The 24,705-nt window shown below is 57.9% G+C and overlaps 2 protein-coding genes and 1 pseudogene across 4 annotated transcripts in view; all 3 read left to right on the top strand.

The window, feature by feature from the left end:
* LOC116835240 (scavenger receptor cysteine-rich domain-containing protein DMBT1-like) overlaps positions 1 to 24,705 on the top strand; it is a 633,172-nt gene that overhangs the window by 546,636 nt on the left and 61,831 nt on the right. The window lies entirely within an intron of this gene.
* On the top strand, positions 11,005 to 17,349 carry LOC142045771 (zinc finger protein 628-like; annotated as a pseudogene).
* ZNF628 (zinc finger protein 628) lies at positions 17,797 to 23,421 on the top strand. Of its 3 annotated transcripts, none has more exons than XM_032797994.2 (3): positions 17,797 to 18,446; positions 18,664 to 18,941; positions 19,427 to 23,421. In XM_032797994.2, the coding sequence occupies exon 3, from the start codon at positions 19,434 to 19,436 to the stop codon at positions 22,434 to 22,436; it is 3,003 nt and encodes a 1,000-aa protein (XP_032653885.1). In that variant the 5' UTR covers positions 17,797 to 18,446; positions 18,664 to 18,941; positions 19,427 to 19,433; the 3' UTR covers positions 22,437 to 23,421. The 3 variants fall into 3 exon arrangements, with proteins under 3 accessions (XP_032653885.1, XP_032653884.1, XP_032653886.1); XM_032797993.2 differs by having other exon boundaries at positions 18,558 to 18,941; XM_032797995.2 differs by having other exon boundaries at positions 17,797 to 18,941.

Raw genomic sequence — 24,705 nt, 5'->3', positions numbered from 1 at the left:
GTGGTGCTGCTCGGCGCATGGCTCCGTGGGCAAGTGGTGATACAGAGCTGGGATGGGCAGTAAAACAGAGCCATGCATTTCATGCTGCTCCCAGGGAAGCCGATTTCAGACAACACCCACTGAACCTGGGGAACTCCCTGCCACCAGACTGCATTGGGCCAGGGCTCAGCAAGCAGCACGCCTCTCTCTGGGTAACAGGCATGGCCAGGGTCCCACAAAAGGGGCAGTGGCCCTCTTCCCCCTCTCCCCTGCCCCGTGTAGGGGACGAGAAGGCTCTGGCTGTGGAAGTTTGGGCATCTCGAACTCCCAGAGCCCTGGGCACAGTTCAGGACCCTGTATCCTCCCTCTCCTGTGGCACAGATGTGATGGCACTGGCTCTGCCTGTGTAACCACAGCTCTGCCCCATGGGGCCCAGTGCTTCCCTGCTCGGCAGCGGGTACCAACGCCCAGGCGTGTGGTGTTCATGTGGGGAGGGGGCCCAGAGGCTGAGGGGTTACACACAGCACCATGGCAGCATGGTGCACTGGGCTCCCTGGCTGGCTGCATCCCAGCAGGATGGACTGCCCCTTGAACCCCATCACCCACCCCAGGGCCATTGACCCCCATCCTTGTTTACTGGGCTAGATTTACTGTCCGTCCAGGGAACACTGGCTAATCCCCGTCCCCGCCTTGAGTCAGTGATTAAAGGGAAGCCAGGTGCAGAGCCAACACCTCGTGGCCCGCGCCTGCTCTGCTCGAGGCAGATCGACTCTCCTGCCAGCCCTGGCCCAAACCACTTCTGTTTATTGCTGAGACACGTCACTATCTGCAGGGTCAAGGCGTGACAGTGAGAGAGCAGCCAAGGGACCCAGGGCTGCAGTGGGGAGCTGCCGCAGCAGGTGCTGGGGGTCGGAAATGGGGGGCATCGGCAGAGAACTTTAGGGGGAGCCCAGGGCTCAGATAGCAGGGGCTGTGGGTTAGGACTGAGGGGCACTGGCAGAGCTGCCTGGGAGGAAGCCCAGGGCTAGCAGGGGCCAAGCAGCTGCAGGTTGGGATTGAGGGGCACCAAACCTCCACACCTCCCCCTTCCTCACTCTGTGCTCCCTGACTGTGCAGCGTCCAGCTGAGTTACGACTCCCCTGGCCCCCGGCTCTGTGCCAGTCATTTCTAATTCTGCTCCTGGCAGCAAGCCAGCTTCCCTGCTCAGCCCTATGGAGGTCTGGCCCTGGCACTGCCCATAAATCACTGACTGTGTCCTGGATTTATCAGCACCCAGCAGCACAGAGCCATGTATGTCATGGAATCCCACTGCATGAAGCTGGTTACGTCCAGGGTGTGAGGAAGTGGAGGAGTTTCTTGTTTTTCCTTGTCTCCTATGGGGGAGAAAAGGGCTGTCACACTGAAAGAGGCACCCCCCACGGACCGCATGGGGCCAAGAGTGGGCATGATCTATGAGTCCATGACACAGGGGACATAAAAACCACCATACTGGGTCAGATCAAAGGTCTCTCTAGCCCAGTATCCTGTCTGCCGACAGTGGACAGCACCAGGTGCCCCAGCGGCAATGAACAGAACAGAGAATCATCAAGTGATCCATCCCCTGTCGCCCATTACCAGCTTCTGGCACACAGAGGCTAGGGATACCATCCCTGCCCATCCTGGCGAATAGCCATTGATGGACCTATCCTAGTTCTTTTCTGAACCCTGTTATAGTCAGGGGGCTGGAGCTTCTGCCACCCAGTGCCTTCTGCCCACATTGGAGGCCATGGCAGATGGAAAGCAGCAGGAGCCACTGCACTCTGCAGCCCAGCCATGGTGGGAAAATTGAGGCCCATAAAGGGATGGCTCTGCCTGCCACTATAGAGTCCATCACTTGAACAGAACCCAGGAGTCCTGGCTTCTAGCCCCCTGCTCCAACCCACTAAACCCCACTCCCCTTCAGCACCAGAACCCAGGAGTCCTGGCTCCCAGCCCCCGCTCTAACCCACTAAACCCCACTGCTCTCCCAGCCCAAGGAACAGAACTCAGGAGTCCTGGCTTCCAGCAGCACTTCTCCCTCCCTGCTCTATTTCCTGGTCCCCTGTGAAGAATGAGGGATTTATTTTTTGCAATATTTTTATGAAAACTATTCACAGAATCATAGATTCCAAGGCCAGGTGGAACCATTGTGATTATCTAGTCTGACCTTCTGTATAACACGATGGATGACTCAGTTTCCCCACTCCCAGTGCATGGCTCCTCACTGGCTGGGAATGGGTTGATTTCTCCTTGTGGAGTGGAGCTGGCCTAGCTCAAGCTGAGTGTCACGGGCATTCTCTGGGTTGGGAGTTAACAGATAGTAGGAGTTAATAGAACAGAAGTACTTTATATCTCTTTTGACTGTAAAGGGTTAACAAGTTCAGTGAGCCTGGCTGTCACCTGACCAGAGGACCAATCAGGGGCAGGGATACTTCAAACCTTGAGGAGGGAAGTTCTGTGTGTGGTGTTAGATTTTAGTTGTTGTTCACTCTGGGGCTCAGAGTGAATACAGATGTGAACCAGGTTTCTCTCCAATCTCCGATACCAGGCTCTTTTAAGTTCAGAACAGTGAGTACTAGGTAGATAAGGCGAGTTAGTTATGTTTGTTTCTTTTTTGCAAACGTGCATTTGGCTGGAAGGAGTTTAATTGTGTATTTGGCTGGAAGGAGTTCAAATCTGATATTTGCTGAAGGATTTTAATTTGTACTTGTATCTTAGGCTGGGAGGTTTTCCAGTGTCTATAGCTGAAAGACCCTGTACCTAATCCATTCTTAAATTTACAAGATAATTTTTACTGTTTTTCTCTCTTTAATTAAAAGCTTTTCTTGTTTAAGACCTGATTGGCTTTGTTTGTTTTTTATCTCTGGTGTGCAGGACCCCTGGACGGACTGGGTCTGGATCACCAGGACTTGGTGGGTAGAAAGGAGGGGAAGGGGGAGAGACGTAATTTCTCTTTGATAGTGCTTACTTTCTCTCTCAGAAGAGTCTGGGAGGGGAAAGAGAGAGAGGGTGGAAGCTGTGAATTTCCCTCCCTGTTTAAAGATTCAAGGAGTTTGAATCCACGTGATCTTCCAAGGTAACCCAGGGAGGGGAACCCTGGGAGAGCAACGGTTGGGGAAAAGGAATCACTTTCCTTGTTTAGATCAGAGGGTCTGGGTCTTGGGGGTTCCCCGGGGCAAGGTTTTGGGGGACCAGAGTGTACCAGGCACTGGAATTCCTGGTTGGGTGGCAGCGCTACAGTTCTAAGCTAGTAATCAAGCTTAGAGGATTCCTGCTGGTTCCCCATTTTTGGACGCTGGTTCAGAGGGGAATTGTACCATGACAGGACCAGGGACACTTAACAAGAAGTCATGTGCATGAATATGGATTTTTGTAAATTTTTATTAGTCAGCTGTGTGCTTTGGTTTCCCCAATCTTTGCATGGCTACTCAAGGGGGGAAAACAGGTTCAAGCTTGCTCTCAGGACAGGCTAAAGACACTGGCTGTGCTGGTGTCTGTGTACACTCCCAGTCTGGATGCAATGAATTGAGTCATTAAGGAATGGTGTGAAATGGACCCAGATTAGCAAGGGGACCACAGAGACAATGCCAGCTCCACTGACTCAAGGAATCCATTTGGAAGCACTTGGAGGAGTAGGGGGGTGATCCAGAACAGTCAACATGATTCACCAAGGGCAAGTCATGCTTGACCAACCTGTTGCCTATGTGATGAGAAAACTGGCTCTGTGATATGGGAAAGCAGGAGGACGTGATATATCTGATTTAGCAAAGCCTTTGATTACGGTCTTCCCACAGTATTCTTACCAGCAGTCAAAAAAAGATTGAATGAATGGACCTATAAGGTAGATTAGAAGGCTGGTTAGATCGTCAGGCTCAACAGGCAGTATCAATGGCTCAATGTCTAATGGCAGCCAGTCCAAGCAGAGTGCCCCAAGGGTTGGTCCTGGGGCAGGTTTTGTTCAACAGCTTCATAATGATCGTGGGATAGGATTTCACCCTCAGCAAGTTCGCTGATGACACTAAATTGAAGGGACGGTAGAAACTGGAGGGAGGGATTAGGGTTCAGAGTGAACTAGACAAATTGGAGGATTGGCCAAAAGAATCTGATGAGTTCAACAAGAACAAGTGCAGAGTCCTCCACTTGGATGGAAGAATCCCATGCACTGCTAACAGCTGGGGACCAACTGGCTAAGCAGTAGTTCTGCAGAAAAGGACCTGGGATTACAGTGGACAAGAAGCTTGATATGAGTTCCAGTCAGTGTGCCCTTGTTGCCAAGAAGGCTAAAGGCATATTGGGCTGCACTAGTAGCTTTGCCAGGCAGATCAAGGGAGTGATTATTCCCCCTATCAGCACTGGTGAGGCCACACTGGGGCATTGGTCCAGTTTTGGGTCCCCACTACAGGAAAGGATGTGACAAACTGAGAGAGCCAGTGGGGGCAACAAAAATGATTAGGGACTGGGTACATGACTTACGAGGGAGGCTGCAAGAAACTGGCTTATTTGTCTGCAGAAGAGAAAGGTGCGGAGGATTTGATAGCAGCCCTCAACTACCTGAAGGTGGGTTCCAAAGAGGATGGAGCTCTGCTGTTTTCAGTAGTGGCGGATGACAGAACAAGGAGCAATGGTCTCAAGTTGCAGTGTGGGAGGTCTAGGTTGGTATTAGGAAACACTTATTCACTAGGAGGGGTGTGAAGCACTCGAACGGGTTATCTGAAGGTGTGGAATCTCCTTCCTTAGAGTATTTAAGGCTCTTGCTAGGATGATTAGTTGGGATTGATCCTGCTTGAGCAGGGGTTGGACTAGATGACCTCCTAGGTCTCTTCAACCCTGATATTCTATGATTCTGAGTCCTGGAATGACACTTTTGAGCAGGAGGCTGGCACAACCCAACTGGGAGAACAGAGAACTTGAGGCTGAGATAAGTGTGGGATCTGATCTGGAAGAAAGCTTGGGGCTCTCACTTGGAATGACTAGGGAAGTAGAGAGACACAACAGTCCTGAACACATCACTAACAGATAGGTAGGCCAGTAATGGCTTGCTTGAACCCCAGTCATCTGTTTAAGCTAAGACTTCCTAGTCTTAGAGTGCCACTTGGTACACTGTAAATCTGTGCTACCACCTCCCTAGATCACCTCCCTAGATAACTCGAACGGGTTATCTAGGGAGGTGGTGGAATCTCCTTCCTTAGAGGTATTTAAGGCTCTTGGCTAGGATGATTTAGTTGGGGATTGATCCTGATTGAGCAGGGGGTTGGACTAGATGACCTCCTGAGGTCTCTTCCAACCCTGATATTCTATGATTCTGAGTCCTGGAATGACACTTTGAGCAGGGAAGCTAGGCACAGACCCCAACTGGAGAACAGAGAACTGAGGCTGAGACTAAGTGTGGGATTCTGAGTCTGGAAGAAAGCTTGGGGCTCTCACTTGGGAATGACTTAGGAAGTCAGAGAGACACACAGATCCTGAACACATTCACTACAGATCAGGTAGGCCAGAATGGGCTCTGCTTGAACCACAGCTCTCTGTGTTAAGCTAAGGACTTCCTAGTCTAGATGCCACTTGGTAGCACTGTAAATCTGTGCTGGGTGCATGAATCCCTGCAGCGCGGACAAGGCTCTCCCAGGAGTCTGGCTCAGCAGCACTCACTGGGCAGAACTCACAGGGTGAAGCAGGAGGGAGGGAGGCCAGAGGCTCAGGCTATGTCTTCACTGCTGCAGTGTAGCCCCTCACTACAGCAGCAGGTGATGCTCCGCAATCCCTCTCCCCGAGAGGTGGTAGCTAGGTGGATGGACAAACTCTCCCATGGACCTACCGTTGTCTGTACTGGGGGTTAGGTCGGCTTACCCGCCCCCCACAGGGGTGTGGATTTCTGACACCCCTGAGCCATGGAGCTGGGGCGACCTGACTTTGGAGCGTAGACCCAGATGGTAACGCTCTGTGGCTCCTCCTGGGGGTCTGGCAGGCTGAAGTTGCTCCTCCTGGGGATGTTTAGAAGCTGATCCTGGAGATCTGTGACACAAGACCTGGCTGGAATCAGCACACACAGCTGGAGCCAATGCCGGGGAAGCCGGACAACAACTGGGGGAAGAGGCAGGAGGTGTCAGTGGCTGTTTATCAGGTCCCAGAGAAACCCAGGATGTGAGGAGCTTGGACTTGTTGGACTCACAGGGACAGAGACAGAACCAAGGTGGATCCCAAGGAGGCAGAGCCAGGGGACAGGTGAGGAGCCAGGGGGGCAAATGCTCCTTCCCATAGTGACTGTCTGCAGCGCAGATTCCCCAGGCTGTGATAATGACTTTCCCATGCTGGGTCCAGGCGACTGTTAAATGCGGCTTGTCTTGAATAGGCCCCGCTTCCTCGCTGCACATGCTCCCTGGGGTGTCGATTCCTGCTGGGATTGAGCTTCTAAACAGCTTAGTGCTCAGCAGAAAAACAGGCTGTTGGCCAGAAGCATGTCAAAAAGGCAGGGCAGAGCACAGACCCTGCCAGCTCGGGCCTTCCGACACAATTTCTGGGTAACTGCACCTTTGACTGCCCTTCCATGGTCTGCTCCAGAAAAGCCCCTCCGGTCTCAGGGCTCTCTCTGGGCAGGGTCCCACGTCCCACGCCCTCCAAAGCAGGGGTTTAGGCTGCACCTGCTTGCCACTCGCCCAGCAACGGCAGTGGTGCCTGGGAGCAGCCAGCAGAATACAGACGTCTGAGAAACACCTCCCAGAGAACAGACAGCTCTCACCAGACCCTGCTCGGAGCAGAACTTCCCACCATCTGCCGGGGCTCTGGCAGGGATCCAGCAGTGCAGCTCCCACCTTGGCCCAAGGTCAGGTCTGTCTGACAGCCCCTCGCTCAGGATGAACTCAGCCTTTCACAGCAGACGCCTTTTCTTTGTCTCTAGGCCTCTGGTCCCTGGCTGCGCCAGCCTATGCCAGCCACCCTGGGCGGGGGACGTCTCCGGAGCAGTTTCCAGTTGCCGGCAGGGACAGCAGTGACCTCTCTCCCCTCCTCGGGAAGCGACAGGGTCCCTCCCACATGGAGTCACCCACAGTGACCTACAGCATGTTCATGCTGCTAACCCCATAAGGCTGCTGCAGATCCCACTGGCGGTTGCAATCTGCGCCCCAGCTGCCCTACTCCAGCCTGCTAGGCTGCCTGGGTCCATGGCCCCAAGTATTGGCTCCCCAGGGAAGCTGACGGAGCTCCATCTGGTCCAGGGCAGCTCTGTAGTGGGGGCCCTGCCGCACCATCCTGGCCCCTCCCCCCCTTGCAGCCTGTCCCATGGGAGCAGCCAGCCCAGTGCTGCCCCACCTGGAGCAATTCCCCAGGGCAGCACCTGTGTGCAGCAGGGGGCAGATGCATCCTCATTACCGCCTGGGCTGCACAGTTCATTAGTGCAGCAGGGCCTAGTTGGGTCACAGTGCAGAGGGACAATCCAGCCCCCGAGGGAGCAGGGCAGGGGGTCTGTGGGGGACACTCTCCCCTCATAGTCACTGCTGGCTTTAGTGCAATGACATACGGGGATACGAGATGAGGCAAAACCGAGGTCCTTTTGACGTGTCATTACAGCTCCCTGAAGGGGCTGAGCCTTGCACCCCACTCCACCCCAGCTCCAGCATGGGCCCACTGGTCGTAGGGCCCAGCCATGCCCTTGGTGCACTCCTGCCATGGCTGGAGGGCAGCCAGAGGGCTGTTGTGTAACAGGAGGGCGGAGGGGTGTTGCTTCACATGCAACAAATTTAGCTGTGTGGGTGAGATCTCTCATCACCATTCCAGGGATCAGCACGCTGGGCGCTGGTCTGCCAGTGTGTGCATAACTCTACGTGTGTTTGTGACGCTGGCAGACCAGGCCCCTAGGTCTTGACTGAAAGCCGACAAACCCGTCGCTGGAACCAGTCTGGCTCCTCTGTGTGTTAGTGTTGTTAAAATAGATATCAGAGTTATAAGAATGTGTTTAGTGCTTAGACTTTGTGAAATGCTTGTGAGTTGTCGCATGCATGAATTGCATTTATAACAGCCGTATCCCACGGTATAAGATTATATTGAAGCGTTTGCTCTGTAACTGTAAATCTCCAGACAGGAGAGAAGCATTAACCAGTTTGAAATAATAGTTCCCAACAGGAGGTGTTATCCCCTGTCCAACAAGAAGACCCATCAACACCAGAGGAACTATTGGGCAATATCAGAGGATAAAAGACTTTGTTGTTTGCTCCCCCACCTCGCAAAGAGCAGATGGCAAGCGAATTTCATCAACTGAATTTGCAGCTCAAAGCAGGAGGGAGAGAATAAAAAGTCCTAACAAGGAGGAACTGTGTGCTGCTTGGACTCTGAGAGTATGTGTTCACAACAACTAGACACTCATGGCTGGCCCATGCCACCTGACTTGGGCTCCAGGAGCTTAGGCTGCAGGGCTGTTTCATTGCTGTGTGTACTTCTGGGCTCGGACTGGAGTCCGGGTTCTTGGACTCTGTGAGGTGAAGTCCACACAGGAATGAAACGGCCCCACAGTCCAAGTCTGCTGGCATGGGCCAGCCCCAGGTGCCTAACTGCTGTGGAGACATTGCTTGAAGGGCAAGGATCACTGAGCACAAGTAAAAGATCCCCAGGGCTTGGCCTGGGTTACCCCTGAAGGACACACGGGGCTTGCTTGTCATAGAAGCTTCTATTACTTTTTGAACCTTAAGACAGAAACTCATTTGTGTACCTGCTTTAACCTTGTAAATAACTGATTTCCTTTTCCTATAAAACATATCTTTAGTTTATAACAGGACTGGCTACAATCAGTTTCTGGTCTGAGATATAAGGTGCAATTGACCTGGGGTACATGGGCAGTAATTTTTGGTGGTGCCCAGAACGGGTGCAAGCAGAGCTGTCCCATTCATAGGATGGACCAGGGCAAACGCCCTGGGCCCCGCGCTTTTGGGAGCCCTGCGCTTCAGAGGAACATGGGGTCCAGGGCGGCCTGGGGAGTTAGCGGGAAGACTAGCGCCGGCAGCAGCAAGTGACCCGGCCCCAGCTCGCTCTGCCCCACCTCACCGGCTCCTGGTGGTGCTCAGAGGCAGAAGACAAAAAGAGGCGGAGTGGGGATTTGGGGGGAGGGGTGGAATGGGGCAGGGAGGGGGCAGAGCAGGGGTAGGAAGGGACAGAGCAGGAGCTTGGGGAAAGGGGTGGAGTGGAGGGAGGGTGGGGCGGAGCAGGAGCGGGAAGAGGCGGGCTGGGCTGGGGCTGGGTTGCTCGCTGCTGCCATCACCAAGCCCCCCGCTAATCCCACAGGCCGCCCAGGACCCTGCGTGCCCCTGAAGTGTGGAGCCCCCAAAGCACAGGGCCCAGGGTGGTTGCCCCAGCCCATCCTCTGATTAAATATAAGCCCAAACATTGGTGGAGCCAGGCCCATGTTCCTGAATATTGGTGGAGCAGGGGCATCATGGGGCCATATAACTCGCTGCCTAAGCTGAGGCAAGTGACTGGTCCTTTGGGAGTAACCTGAACATTGCTGTGATCTTTGGGCCCATCTATCACAGAGGTAAGACATCTGGGCAGCAAGACAGTTTGAAGAACCCAAGGGGACTGTCTGTGAATCCACGGTCAGGCTATATAGTGCTTGAGGAGTTCACACCGGATACTTGGCTTGTGAAATGTAAGTATAGAAATCACAGCCCTGTTTCTTAACAGTCTGCCCTGAGATTGGTACTCATGTGCCTGAGCCACTGCAGGACACCTTGCCAGTGTATACGTGACAGTAACGTGCGAATGTAGAGCTGTGTGTGCGCACAAAGCTCTGCGTGTGTGCACAGCTGTGTGTACATGTGCATAGCTGTGTGTGAATGTGCATAGCTAAGCTGTGTGTATGTGCGTGTAGAGTTGTGTGTAGCTGACTGGGGGGCTGTAAGTGTGCATAGTTCTGTGTGTGTAGAACTGTGTGTGCACGCAGCGCGCTGTGGAGGGGTTGGTATGTGTGTGTCGGGGGGAGCTTGGTATGTGTGCATTGCTGCTTGCTGTGTGCCCTATCCCCTGCCCAGCTGGTACTGGGGCTCTGTCAGCAAGGGACAGGGGGTGCAAGATCTGTCCCCTGAGCACTGGAGTGTTGGAGAGGTTGACAAGCTGTGGTTCCTCAGGAGAACCCCTACTATTGCCAGTGGGGGTCATGGCAGCATATGGGCTGAGGTGCCTGTCCAACCGAACTAGGATCCCTGGTGCCACGTGTGTGATGAAGGTCCCAGGGCAGACAGTGGGGAGCCCCTAGGCATGGAGGAGCTGGGGGGACAGGCCTCGGTGAGCTGACGCACGTGTGGGTAAGGAGCTGGAGCAGCAAGGGGGCAACGCAAGGGCTGAGGGAGGGGAGGGGAGGAGAGGGGCCAGTTCAATCCTGGGAGTCTATGGTCACGTGGATCACGACTGGTTCAATACGGTCACACCCTGCGGGGGCAGCACCCCAACTGCCCAGCGCCTGATGTGGGCAGCGGCATGTCATCCACGGGGCAGGAACCTTGGGGAGGGGCTGGGAGCCAGGACACCTGGGTTCTCTGCCGGTGAAGCACAGGCTGGTGCACGAGCCGCACCCTCGCCGGGCCCTGCCGCCCCCGGGGGCCAGGCAAACTGCACCTGGAGCCCAGGCAGTAGCGACGTGACCCAACGTGGGCCTAGACACCCCGTCCCCAGCTGCAGAGCCCTTGGCGCCGCCTCCAGGAGACTCCCACCCGCCTGGGGGCAGCAGGCTCCAGTGGGGCCGGGCCCAGGCTGCCCGAGAGGCGACACTGCTGAGCCTCCTGTGCCAGGGGGACGGAGCCGCCCGGCGCCCCCAGACGGCGGCTGGTGGGACCCACCCGCCTGGCCCAAGTGGAGGCAGGAGCTGAAGCGCCTCAGGGCCGAGTCGGTGGGGTCACCGCAGGGTCAGGGGTCACCACGTGGGGTCGTTGGCGGGTGAGTCCGACCCCGCGCAGCCACTCACTGGCAGTCACCCTGGCGACCGACACCCTGACGTCATCCCTCTGTGGGTGTGGGAGGCCTTACCTCACCGCGTGGTGACGTCCCCATCGGGCGATGACGTTACTCCACTGCGAGGCGGGGCTTCTCTCTCCATCCCGGGCTCGGATTAGCCCCGCCCCCAGCTGCCCTCACCCAACATGGCCGCCCGCCTCGTTCGGGCCGTCTAACGGACTCCGTCTACCAGGCTGCCCCGCGCGGAGGCAGCCGGCCAATGGGCGCGGACGGAGGGGGCAGGGCCCGCGCGCGGCCCGGTGGTTAGTGTGCGCGCGGTAAAGGTTGGGTGTCTCGCGCCGGCGGCCGTTGGGAGGCAGGAGCGGCCCCGCCCCCTCGCTCCCCCCACGAGGCGGCTGCCCTCCCCCCCCGCTGGGAAGGGGCCCGGGCACGAGGCAGCGAGGCGGGCGAACAGCCCCTCCCCTCCGCAGGTGAGATTGCAGGGGCCTAGAGGGAGGGGCGGCGGGGGCGCCGTCTTCAAAGGGGCGGGGCCGCTCTTAAAGGGGCAGGCAGGAGAAGCCGATTTTGTGTCTGCTGGCTTGTGTCAAGGGGCGGGGCGAATGGCTCTTAAAGATGCAGTGCGGCCCGAAGCTGGTTGGGGCCCAAGGGCGGCATAGTGGTTAAAGGGGCAGGCGGTGCTGCCGTTAAAGGGGAGGTGCTGTAGGCCCTATCCCCAAGGGCCAGCCTTCCCCTCATTTACTGCCCTCCAGACGGTGGGGGGAGGGTGTCTGCCAGAGAAATGTTATGGGGGCTATTCCCAGAGGGGCTGTGTAATGCTGGGGGGGCTGTGTAACACGGGGGGGGGCTATACTCATGGGGGGGCTGAACCCCAGGGGGCTGTGTAACTCAGGGAGGAGGCTGTACCTGGGGGGCTGTACCCCAGGGGTCTGTGTAACTCAGGGAAGGGCTGTACCCAAGGGGGCTTTGTAACATGAGGGGGGGGGCTGTACCTGGGGGGCTGTAACACGGGGGGGGGCTGTACCCAAGGGGGCTTTGTAACATGAGGGGGGCTGGACCTGGGGGGCTGGACCCAAGGGGGCTGTCTAACACGAGGGGGGCTGTACTCATGGGGCGGAGGAGGCTGTACCTGGGGCTGTACCCCAGGGGTCTGTGTAACTCAGGGAAAGGGGCTGTACCCAAGGGGGCTTTATAACATGAGGGGGGGCTGTACCTGGGGGGCTGTAACACGGGGGGGGGCTGTACCCAAGGGGGCTTTGTAACATGAGGGGGGCTGTACCTGGGGGGCTGTAACACAGGGGAGGGCTGTACCCAAGGGGGGCTGTGTAACACGGAGGGGGAGCTGTACTCATGGGGTGGAGGGGGCTGTACCTGGGGGGCTGTACCCCAGGGGCTGTGTAACCCAGGGAGGGGGGCTGTACTCATGGGTGGGAGAACTGTATCTGGGGACTGTGTGGCACAGGGGCTGTACTCATGGGGGAAGGGGCTCTGTAATGCTGGGGGCTGTTCCCAAGGGAGCTGTACTCGTGGGGGAGCAGGCAGTATCCAAGGGGGCTGTGTAACACAGGGGGGGGGGCTGTACTCATGAGGGGAGAACTACCTGGGTGGGGGCTGTGTTGCATACCTGGGGGGCTTTGTGTTGCATGGGGGGGGGGCTGTATTGATGGGGGTTCTGTGTAACACGGGGGGCTGTACTCGTGGGGACGTGGGCAGTACCCAGGGGTTCTGTGTAACACAGAGGGGGGGCTGTACTCATGGGTGGGAGAATTGTACCTGGGTGGCTGTGTGTGCACGGGAGCTGTACTGATGGGAGGAGGGGCTGTGTAATGCTGGGAGAGCTATACTTGAGGGGAGGGAGGAGGCTGTACCCAGGGAGGGCTGTATAACTAGAGAGGGCTATACCTGGGGGGCATGGGTTGTGTAACACTGAGGAGGTGGGGGGCAAATAGCTCTTCACACAAGCTCCCTGCATGTTGCTGCAGCAAGGGGGCCAATGGGACTGTGCTGGAAATAGCTAGAGCATTGCAGGGGGAAGCAGAGAGGTTATTTTCTTTCTTTATGTAGCACTAGTGGAACCATTGCTATGATCCTCTGTCTAGTCCTGGTGCCTGTAATTGAAGAAGGATGTTGATGAGTTGGAGAAGGGTCAGAGAAGAGCCATGAGAATGATGGAAAAGCTGCCTCAATCTATTACCTTAACAAGAGAAGGTTAAATGGTAACCTGATTACAGTCTATAAGTATCTATGTGGGAACCAAATATTTAATAATCGTCTCTCAATCTAGCAGTGAAAGGTAGAACATGAGCCAATGAAATAGAAGTTGAAGCTGCACAAATTCAGACTGGAAATAAGGTGTAAATTTATAGGTGAAATTAATTAACCCTTAGAACAATTTACCAAGGGTTGTGATGCATTCTCCATTGCTGACAATTTTTAAATCCAGATTTGATATTTCTCTAAAAGCTCTGCTCTAGGTATTAGTTTGGGACAGGTCTCTGGCATGTGCTTTGCAGGAGGTCAGACTAGATGATCACAATGGTCTTTTTGGGCCTTTGAATCTCATTAACAGCATGACAGAGCAGCGGAGCATGAGTCAGGACAAGACATGCCAGGCCCAGTGACAGGGATGAGTGGGGATGTGGTTCAGCTTTGTGACATCTAGCAAGTTTCCAGCCAAAATCCTGTTTGGATCTCAGAAATCACTGCTGGATTTGTTAACAATCACCACATCCCAGACCAGAGGCAGCCATATTTCAAGGCTGTGCTCCCAGGGAGCTAGGCTGCACCAACACAGCAGCAGGATGCATCTTGGCTGGTACTCCCAAAGTGGGGTCAGCATGCACTCAGGTAACAGCAGGCTGTACTCGGTTTGCGTGGTAAGCAGGTGGGAGCCAGAGCAGTGGGTGAAGGACTGATTCCTTTACTAACCTTGCTTTGAAAGAATGCTGCAGAGAGTCCCAGCAACCAAGGGGTTATTGTGAACCATGAAGTTCATAATTAGAAGACAAATCCCCCCTTTGTATTCTAGAATAAAGCTGGAGCCACCCCCTGACTGCTGGGGGATCAGGATTCTGATCTCAGTTCCCCAAGATTGATCTGGAGTTACCCTGCCATCGTTGGCTGGCTCTAGGTGGTGACAGTCTCTGGTGGGCTACAGACTCTGGGTAGCCGAGATTCTGGCCTGGCTTGGCCGGCAGCAGGCTCTGGGAAAGTGTGGTTTCTGGCTGGCTCTGGGTAGATGTGGGCTCTGGCTGACAGTGGGCTGTGAGTAACTGCAGGCTCTGGCCCGGTTGTTGTTGTTCTGCTGACCTGCCCCTCTTTTCCTGCAGGCTTGAGATGGTGGGAGCCCAGCAGCTGGAGATGACGGAGATGCAGCCAGCACCAATGCCGCAGCCAGGCACCAGCGACCACCAGTATGAGTGTCTGGAGTGTGGCAAGGTGTTCAAGTGTCGTCACGGCTGATTCACCACCAGCGCACGCACACGGCCCAGTGAGCGCCCCTACAAGTGCTCCGAGTGCCCCAAGCTTCAAGGGTTCTCAGCACTGCTTTACCACCAGCGCAGCCACACAGGCGAGCGCCCCTACAAGTGTGCTGACTGCGCAAGGCCTTCAAACGCTCATCATGCTGGCTGCAGAATCCACCAGAGCGTTCATACGGGCCTGCGCGCCTTCAAGTGTGCTCTGTGTGGCATGGCCTTCAAGTGGTCATCACACTACCAGTACCATGTGCGCCAGCACACAGGCGAGCGCCCCTACAAATGCACGTTGTGTGAGAAGGCCTTCAAAACTCATCCAGCCTACGACGCCACCGCAACATCCACACGGCGTGAGCGTCCCTACGTCTGGCACCGCCTGCGGAAGGCCTTCACGCAGTCCACCCAACCCTGCGGCAGCACCAGCGCATCCACACAGGCGAGCGACCCTACCAGTGTAACTGAGTGCCCCAAGACCTTCAGGCCCCGGCCCCCCCGCCCGCCCGCCCCCCACTCCTCCAATCTGCTGTATGCACCAGCGCACCCATGCCCGGGGGCGGCGGGCCCACAAGTGCCAGGCCTGCGTGCACAAGCCTTTCACTCGGACGGCCTACCCTGCAGAAACACTATAGCAGACACACGCGGCCAAAGCCGCTGACACCTATTTGGTGAGCGGAGCTGGCCTGCCACACCCAGCCGAGCTCTGGCCTGGCTCCGCTGCAGCCCGTTAGAGACGTGGAGATGCTGTGGAAGTGTGGGGAATGCGAGCTGACCTGCTCCCAGCGAGGAGGTGCTGCTGGGCCACCAGCACAGAGCCACGTTACCCTCTGACCCCCTGCTGCACCCGCTGAGCCACCCATCCCCCACTCTACTCCTGCCCTACCTGTGGCAAGCCTTCAGGAATGGCTCAGGGCCTGTGCACGCCACCAGCACAGCCACGTGGGTGAGCGCCCCTACAAGTGCTCCATCTGCGAGAAGACATTGTGCAGCTCTCCAGTCTGCTGGGGCACCAGCGCAGCCACCCGGCCGAGCAGCAGCTCATCCAGGGCTGAGGCCGAGGTCACCTGTCCCCAGACCGCAGCGAGCCAGTCCCGCCTCCCTGTGCCTCCTGAGGTGGCTGAGCGCCCCCTACAAGTGCACAGAGTGCGGCAAGGCCTTCAAAGGCTCATCGGGGCTGCGCTACCACCTGCGTGACCACACGATGTGAGGCGCCCCATATAAGTGCTCGGAGTGTGGCAAGGCTTTCAAGCGGTCCTCACTGCTGTCCATCCACCAGCGTGTGCACACCGGCCTGCGCGCCTTCAAAGTGTGCGAGTGCGGCCTCACCTTCAAGTGGTCATCGCATTACCAGTACCACTTGCGCCTGCCACACAGGCGAACGCCCCTATGCTGTGCCGACTGCGGCAAGGCTTTCAAGAACACCCGTGCTGCGGCGGCACCGCAGCTGCACACAGGTGAGCGCCCCTTCGCCTGCTTGGTGTGCGGGCAAGGCCTTCCACCCAGACCTCGCCAACCTGCGGCAGCACCAGCGCACCCACACGGTGCGAGCGCCCTTACAGCTGCCAGTGAGTGTGGCAAGAGCTTCACCCACTCCTCCACGTGCAGCAATTCACCAGCGCACGCACTCCAGCTGGAGCGCCCTTCAAGTGCTCCGTCTGTGCCAAAGGGCTTCGTCATGGCCTCCTACCTGCAGCGCCACCTGCGCACCCCATGCCACCGAAGCCAAGGGGGAGGGTCCTGCCCCAGCCTTCCTGCCCACCTGCCACCCAGGAGGTGCACATTGTGCCCACCCTCTGCAGCTCTACCCTCAACCTGGAGGTGGGCACCGCCCAGTGCCCCCAACTCACAACTTCCTGCTGTGCAGACGGCTCAGGGGCTGCCAGCTCATCCCCAGCCGTCCAGCAGAGCCCCCAGAAGCTGCTGCTTCTGCCCAGCCCGCAGCTGGTGCCCACGCAGCAGAAAGTGCCCATCCTCCAGAACACTCCCAATTTCACACTGGTGTCCAGCAGCCCTGTGCCCCAAAGCAACCCTGCCCCGCGCGCAGCAAGCAGGCTAGGAAGCCCCGGTAGCACCTGGCAACCCCCCAGAACATATCCACGGTCCAGGAGTGGGCCAGCATTGCCCAGTGTGCAGATCCAGGCGCTGCCAGGCACACAGCGGGCACCAGTCCTCCCGGCTGGGCAGAACATCATCGTGCTGCAGAATGTGGCTGAGCAGCCCCCTGCAGAGGTGTCTGGTGTCCGGATCGCAGGCTCAGCCTCAGGAGGTGGCCAGCATCCAGCTGCAGGGCCCTGCCACCACCCCCTGCTGAGGCATCCAACATGCAGGCTCTGCTCAGCCCCAGAATAGCAGCATGCAGCTGCAAACCCTGGCGCAGCCTCCCCCTACAGGGGGGTGAGGAGCAGCCCCTTCCTTGCTCCTCAGCACTTCGGGCACCGGGTTCTGGGCCAGAGGTGCCGGGCCTGCAGGAGAGCCAGGACCTGCTGGTGGTGCAGAGTGGCCAGGGGAGGAGGCTGCTGGCATCGGGTGGTGCGAGGTGAGTGTGCATCTGGAGACACTTCAGACAGAGGAGGGGGTGCAGAGCGTGCTGGTGCTGCGTGGGTGCTGACGGTGAGCAGACTCGACTCTGTGTGCAGGAGGTGGAGAACCTGCAGGAGCTGCCCCCAGACAGTGGGGTGGGGGGCCTGGCACCATCCTCAGGGCAGAAGCTCTTCATCATTCGCAGTGCGCCTGGTGAGCAAACCCTGCAAGTGCTGGAGAATGTGGGCTCTGGCAGTGGTGTGGTGCGGGGGGGCCCACCTGGTGGGCAGTCCTCTACCACCAGCACCCAGATGGTACAGCTGCTGCCAAGTCCAGTGCCACCCCCACAGGAACTGCCCTCCATCCAGATTGTGCAAACGGTGCCCAGCGTGCAGCTGGTTCACACCTTCTGAGCACCTGGCCACAGATGCCAGCCAGAGGGTGACCCAAGGGGGCTTTGTAACATGGGGGGGGCTGTACCTGGGGGGCTGTAACACAGGGGAGGGCTGTACCCAAGGGGGCTGTGTAACACGGAGGGGGAGCTGTACTCATGGGGTGGAGAGGGCTGTACCTGGGGGGCTGTACCCCAGGGGGCTGTGTAACCCAGGGAGGGGGGGCTGTACTCATGGGTGGGAGAACTGTATCTGGGGACTGTGTGGCACAGGGGCTGTACTCATGGGGGAAGGGGCTCTGTAATGCTGGGGGCTGTTCCCAAGGGAGCTGTACTCGTGGGGAGCAGGCAGTATCCAAGGGGGCTGTGTAACACAGGGGGGGGGGCTGTACTCATGAGGGGGAGAACTACCTGGGGGGCTGTGTTGCATGGGGGGAGGGGCTGTATTGATGGGGGTTCTGTGTAACACGGGGGGCTGTACTCGTGGGGAGTGGGCAGTACCCAGGGGTTCTGTGTAACACAGAGGGGGGGCTGTACTCATGGGTGGGAGAATTGTACCTGGGTGGCTGTGTGGCACGGGAGCTGTACTGATGGGAGGAGGGGGCTGTGTAATGCTGGGAGAGCTATACTTGAGGGGAGGGAGGAGGCTGTACCCAGGGAGGGCTGTATAACTAGAGAGGGCTATACCTGGGGGGCATGGGTTGTGTAACACTGAGGAGGTGGGGGGCAAATAGCTCTTCACACAAGCTCCCTGCATGTTGCTGCAGCAAGGGGGGCCAATGGGACCCTGTGCTGGAATAGCTAGAGCATTGCAGGGGGAAGCAGAGAGGTTATTTTCTTTCTTTATGTAGCACTAGTGGAACCATTGCTATGATCCTCTGTCTAGTCCTGGTGCCTGTAATTGAAGAAGGATGTTGATGAGTTGGAGAAGGGTCAGAGAAGAGCCATGAGAATGATGGAAAAGCTGCCTCAATCTATTTACCTTAACAAGAGAAGGTTAAATGGTAACCTGATTACAGTCTATAAGTATCTATGTGGGAACCAAATATTTAATAATCGTCTCTCAATCTAGCAGTGAAAGGTAGAACATGAGCCAATGAATAGAAGTTGAAGCTGCACAAATTCAGACTGGAAATAAGGTGTAAATTTATAGGTGAAATTAATTAACCCTTAGAACAATTTACCAAGGGTTGTGATGCATTCTCCATTGCTGACAATTTTTAAATCCAGATTTGATATTTCTCTAAAAGCTCTGCTCTAGGTATTAGTTTGGGACAGGTCTCTGGCATGTGCTTTGCAGGAGGTCAGACTAGATGATCACAATGGTCTTTTTGGGCCTTTGAATCTCATTAACAGCATGACAGAGCAGCGGAGCATGAGTCAGGACAAGACATGCCAGGCCCAGTGACAGGGATGAGTGGGGATGTGGTTCAGCTTTGTGACATCTAGCAAGTTTCCAGCCAAAATCCTGTTTGGATCTCAGAAATCACTGCTGGATTTGTTAACAATCACCACATCCCAGACCAGAGGCAGCCATATTTCAAGGCTGTGCTCCCAGGGAGCTAGGCTGCACCAACACAGCAGCAGGATGCATCTTGGCTGGTACTCCCAAAGTGGGGTCAGCATGCACTCAGGTAACAGCAGGCTGTACTCGGTTGCGTGGTAAGCAGGTGGGAGCCAGAGCAGTGGGTGAAGGACTGATTCCTTTACTAACCTTGCTTTGAAAGAATGCTGCAGAGAGTCCCAGCAACCAAGGGGTTAATGTGAACCATGAAGTTCATAATTAGAAGACAAATCCCCCCCTTTGTATTCTAGAATAAAGCTGGAGCCACCCCCTGACTGCTGGGGGATCAGGATTCTGATCTCAGTTCCCCAAGATTGATCTGGAGTTACCCTGCCATCGTTGGCTGGCTCTAGGTGGTGACAGTCTCTGGTGGGCTACAGACTCTGGGTAGCCGAAGATTCTGGCCTGGCTTGGCCGGCAGCAGGCTCTGGGAAAGTGTGGTTTCTGGCCTGGCTCTGGGTAGATGTGGGCTCTGGCTGACAGTGGGCTGTGAGTAACTGCAGGCTCTGGCCCGGTTGTTGTTGTTCTGCTGACCTGCCCCCTCTTTTCCTGCAGGCTTGAGATGGTGGGAGCCCAGCAGCTGGAGATGACGGAGATGCAGCCAGCACCAATGCCGCAGCCAGGCACCAGCGACCACCAGTATGAGTGTCTGGAGTGTGGCAAGGTGTTCAAGTGGTCGTCACGGCTGATTCACCACCAGCGCACGCACACGGGTGAGCGCCCCTACAAGTGCTCCGAGTGCCCCAAGGCCTTCAAGGGTTCTTCAGCACTGCTTTACCACCAGCGCAGCCACACAGGCGAGCGCCCCTACAAGTGTGCTGACTGCGGCAAGGCCTTCAAACGCTCATCACTGCTGCAGATCCACCAGAGCGTTCATACGGGCCTGCGCGCCTTCAAGTGTGCTCTGTGTGGCATGGCCTTCAAGTGGTCATCACACTACCAGTACCATGTGCGCCAGCACACAGGCGAGCGCCCCTACAAATGCACGTTGTGTGAGAAGGCCTTCAAGAACTCATCCAGCCTACGACGCCACCGCAACATCCACACGGGTGAGCGTCCCTACGTCTGCACCGCCTGCGGGAAGGCCTTCACGCAGTCCACCAACCTGCGGCAGCACCAGCGCATCCACACAGGCGAGCGACCCTACCAGTGTACTGAGTGCCCCAAGACCTTCACCCACTCCTCCAATCTGCTGTTGCACCAGCGCACCCATGCCGGGGGCCGGGCCCACAAGTGCCAGGCCTGCGGCAAGGCCTTCATCTCGGACGCCTACCTGCAGAAACACCTGCAGACACACGCGGCCAAGCCGCTGACACCCTATGGTGAGGCGGAGCTGGCCTGCACACCAGCCGAGCTCTTCCTGGCTCCTGCCGAGCCAGTAGAGACGGTGGAGATGCTGTGGAAGTGTGGGGAATGCGAGCTGACCTTCCCCAGCGAGGAGGTGCTGCTGGGCCACCAGCAGAGCCACCTGACCCCTGCTGCACCCGCTGAGCCACCCATCCCGCCACTCTACTCCTGCCCTACCTGTGGCAAGGCCTTCAGGAATGGCTCAGGCCTGGCACGCCACCAGCACAGCCACGTGGGTGAGCGCCCCTACAAGTGCTCCATCTGCGAGAAGACATTTGTGCAGCTCTCCAGTCTGCTGGGGCACCAGCGCAGCCACCCGGCCGAGCAGCAGCTCATCCAGGCTGAGGCCGAGGTCACCTGTCCCCAGACCGCAGCCGAGCCAGTCCCGCCTCCCGTGCCTCCTGAGGTGGCTGAGCGCCCCTACAAGTGCACAGAGTGCGGCAAGGCCTTCAAAGGCTCATCGGGGCTGCGCTACCACCTGCGTGACCACACCGGTGAGCGCCCCTATAAGTGCTCGGAGTGTGGCAAGGCTTTCAAGCGGTCCTCACTGCTGTCCATCCACCAGCGTGTGCACACCGGCCTGCGCGCCTTCAAGTGTGCCGAGTGCGGCCTCACCTTCAAGTGGTCATCGCATTACCAGTACCACTTGCGCCTGCACACAGGCGAGCGCCCCTATGGCTGTGCCGACTGCGGCAAGGCTTTCAAGAACACCTCGTGCCTGCGGCGGCACCGCCAGCTGCACACAGGTGAGCGCCCCTTCGCCTGCTTGGTGTGCGGCAAGGCCTTCACCCAGACCTCCAACCTGCGGCAGCACCAGCGCACCCACACGGGCGAGCGCCCTTACAGCTGCCAGGAGTGTGGCAAGAGCTTCACCCACTCCTCCAACTTGCAGCTTCACCAGCGCACGCACTCCAGCGAGCGCCCCTTCAAGTGCTCCGTCTGTGCCAAGGGCTTCGTCATGGCCTCCTACCTGCAGCGCCACCTGCGCACCCATGCCACCGAAGCCAAGGGGGAGGGTCCTGCCCCAGGCCTTCCTGCCCCACCTGCCACCCAGGAGGTGCACATTGTGCCCAATCTGCAGGCCACCCTCAACCTGGAGGTGGGCACCGCCCCCAGTGCCCCCAACTCACAAACCTTCCTGCTGGTGCAGACGGCTCAGGGGCTGCAGCTCATCCCCAGCGTCCAGCAGAGCCCCCAGAAGCTGCTGCTTCTGCCCAGCCCGCAGCTGGTGCCCACGCAGCAGAAAGTGCCCATCCTCCAGAACACTCCCAATTTCACACTGGTGTCCAGCAGCCCTGTGGCCCCAAGCAACCCTGCCCCGCGCCAGCAGAGCAAGGCTAGGAAGCCGGTAGCACCTGGCAACCCCCAGAACATTATCCTGGTTCCAGGAGGTGGGCCAGCATTGCCCAGTGTGCAGATCCAGGCGCTGCCAGGCACACAGCGGGCACCAGTCCTCCCGGCTGGGCAGAACATCATCGTGCTGCAGAATGTGGCTGAGCAGCCCCCTGCAGAGGTGTCTGGTGTCCGGATCCAGGCTCAGCCTCAGGAGGTGGCCAGCATCCAGCTGCAGGCCCTGCCACCACCCCCTGCTGAGGCATCCAACATGCAGGCTCTGCCTCAGCCCCCAGAACTAGGCAGCATGCAGCTGCAAACCCTGGCGCAGCCTCCCCCTACAGGGGGTGAGGAGCAGCCCCTTCCTTGCTCCTCAGCACTTCCGGGCACCGTGGGTTCTGGGCCAGAGGTGCCGGGCCTGCAGGAGAGCCAGGACCTGCTGGTGGTGCAGAGTGGGCCAGGGGAGGAGCTGCTGGGATCGGGTGGCGAGGTAGGTGTGCATCTGGAGACACTTCAGACAGAGGAGGGGGTGCAGAGCGTGCTGGTGCTGCGTGGTGCTGACGGTGAGCAGACTCGACTCTGTGTGCAGGAGGTGGAGAACCTGCAGGAGCTGCCCCCAGACAGTGGGGTGGGGGGCCTGGCACCATCCTCAGGGCAGAAGCTCTTCATCATTCGCAGTGCGCCTGGTGAGCAAACCCTGCAAGTGCTGGAGAATGTGGGCTCTGGCAGTGGTGTGGTGCGGGGGGGCCCACCTGGTGGGCAGTCCTCTACCACCAGCACCCAGATGGTACAGCTGCTGCCAAGTCCAGTGCCACCCCCACAGGAACTGCCCTCCATCCAGATTGTGCAAACGGTGCCCAGCGTGCAGCTGGTTCACACCTTCTGAGCACCTGGCCACAGATGCCAGCCAGAGGGTGTGCAGCTTGGGTTAGCATCACAGGATCTGCCAGAGCTCTTGCTCCTAGTGGGCATCCTCCACCCCTGTTGTCCTGCCCATGCAGCTCGGAGACAGTGGACTGCCCCCACATAACGACCAGCATGGGCAGCAAGCTGTGGGACTCGTGGAGTCAGCCTAACTCTGCTTCGTCCTCGCTATCCTGGCTGCAGCATCCTGGGTTGCAGGGCTGCTGTCTGTGCCACAGTCAGAGCCAAGGTGGCATCAGCTGTGCTGGGACAGGATTGCCCGCAGCGCTGTGATCGAGGAAGGGCAGGGCCTGGCACAAAAGGAGCCCTTTGCCCACCCCTTGGAGGGGTCAGGGGGGTGAGCTGAGCAGGGCCCTCATCCATTGCCATTTCCTGACATTCCTCCATGTCAGGCCTAAGGATAATGACATACTCCTGTTTAATAGTTGAAGCACAGGCCTGGGAGCCTGGGTTCCATCCCTGGCTCTGGGAGGGGAGTGGGGTCTAGTGGTTTAAGTGTATGTGGGGAGAGCAGGACGGAGAATGGTTTGGGAGCTAGGACTGCTGGGTTCTCTTGGCTGGGTGACCCTGAGCACGTCCCTCCCTGGCTGTGGCATTTTCACTGCTGTGGGTTGGGGCCGGCACTCAGGGCTGGGAGGCTGAGTGAATGAATAGAAGTCGGGAGCTCTGCAATCACCAGGTGAGGGGAGCAGCTGACATTTGCCACTCCACAGGGGTGGGGGGTTCCCATGGCTCTGGCAGGCAGAAGACTGGCATGAGAGCAACTGCCACCTCCTGTATCCCTGTCCTGGCAACAGGTAATACCTGCTTCCTAAAGCCCTGGCCTCCTCTGTAGGCAGAGCACCTCCAGTCTCTTCCAGAGCTCACTGTGTATGACGGCGCCTGGCGCTGCCCCAGGGGGTGTGGCTCCTTCAGTCTAGAAAGCAAATAAATGACTGCTTCAAAAATGCCTCTGTTTGGTTTGTTCAGTGCACAGTGAGGATGCAGCCTCACTTCCACTCCCATCTCACGAGGGCTGAGTCAGCAGGTACCACACAGGGCTGCATGAGAGCTGGACCCAGCTGGTAGATGGTTCCCTCCTGCTGCCACCACAGCTGCAGCCCCCATTCCGAGCCTGGCTGTGGTTGGTGGGTGCCTGCAGGCTCAGCCTGGCAGCTGTAGGTGCACGAGACAGATCAGTATGTGTTCAGACGCAGAGATGGGTCCCTGTGCTGGAGCAGCTGGCCCTGAGGAGTGTTCATCAGATAATTCTTGTGCTGGGGGCTGTGAGGCTTTGCTGCAGCAATCAGTGCTGGTCAGTCAATCAATGCCTCAGGATGGTGCTTGGGGGCCTGTACTGCAGAGAGAGAGGTGGGGCTCAGTAAGGGGCCTTTTGCCCCCCCCCCCCATATCTTGCACTGTACATTTGACTCCTCAATGTGTGTAGGGTGGGGCCTGCCTGTTGGGTCACTGGCTCCAGCTCGGCTTGTTCCCTTGCTCACTGGTCACCAGATCTGGTTTGGCTCACTCGGTGCAGCTCAGCTCACTCATTGGGTTTGGCTTAGTTTGTCCCCTCTCAGTCACTGGGTCTGGCTCAGCTCATGCACTGGGTCCAGCTTGCCTCAATCATTGGTTGTCAGATCTGGGTCATCCTCACACCGGGTCACTGGATCCAGAGTGGCTCGCCCTCTCGCTCATTGGTCACCAGGTCCCACTGGGTCCAGGTGGGCTCACCCCCTCGCTCAATAGCCACCAGGTTCAGCTTGGCCAGATCACTGGGTCTGTGCCGGCCCGCCCCCTCACTCATGGGTCAAGGGGTCTAGCTCGGCTTGTCCCCTCATGGGTCACTGGGTCTGGCTCCGCCTGCCAGGTGGATCACTGAGTACAGCCCAGTTTGCTCCCTTGCCGGCTGGGGCACTGGGTCTGGCTCAGCCTGCCCCAGGGCACATCCAGCCACAGAGACCCAGGCTGGCTGGTGGCAGTTTGCAGGGAGGGCTCTGGAGCAGGCTGGGCAGGGCCTTCCCGCCCCAGGCAAGCGGTGGCACCGATGGCCTGGCCATGGCTGCAGGCAACAGATCGGGCAAGCGGATGGGGCAGTCCCGGCATCCTGTCCCAACACGCAGGCGAGCGTGGCAGGAGCCTGGCTGTGGGGAGGCCATTGCGAGAGCCCTCGTAGCAATGCTAGGTCAGGGGCCATGCCCCCCCAGGACTGGCACCCGTTTGGTGCTTCCCCCAGGAGGAGCCCCCATCCC

This window comes from Chelonoidis abingdonii, chromosome 11 (genome assembly GCF_003597395.2).
Source record: "Chelonoidis abingdonii isolate Lonesome George chromosome 11, CheloAbing_2.0, whole genome shotgun sequence".
Lineage (NCBI taxonomy): Eukaryota > Metazoa > Chordata > Testudines > Testudinidae > Chelonoidis > Chelonoidis abingdonii.
This window is presented reverse-complemented; position numbering and strand designations above follow the sequence as displayed.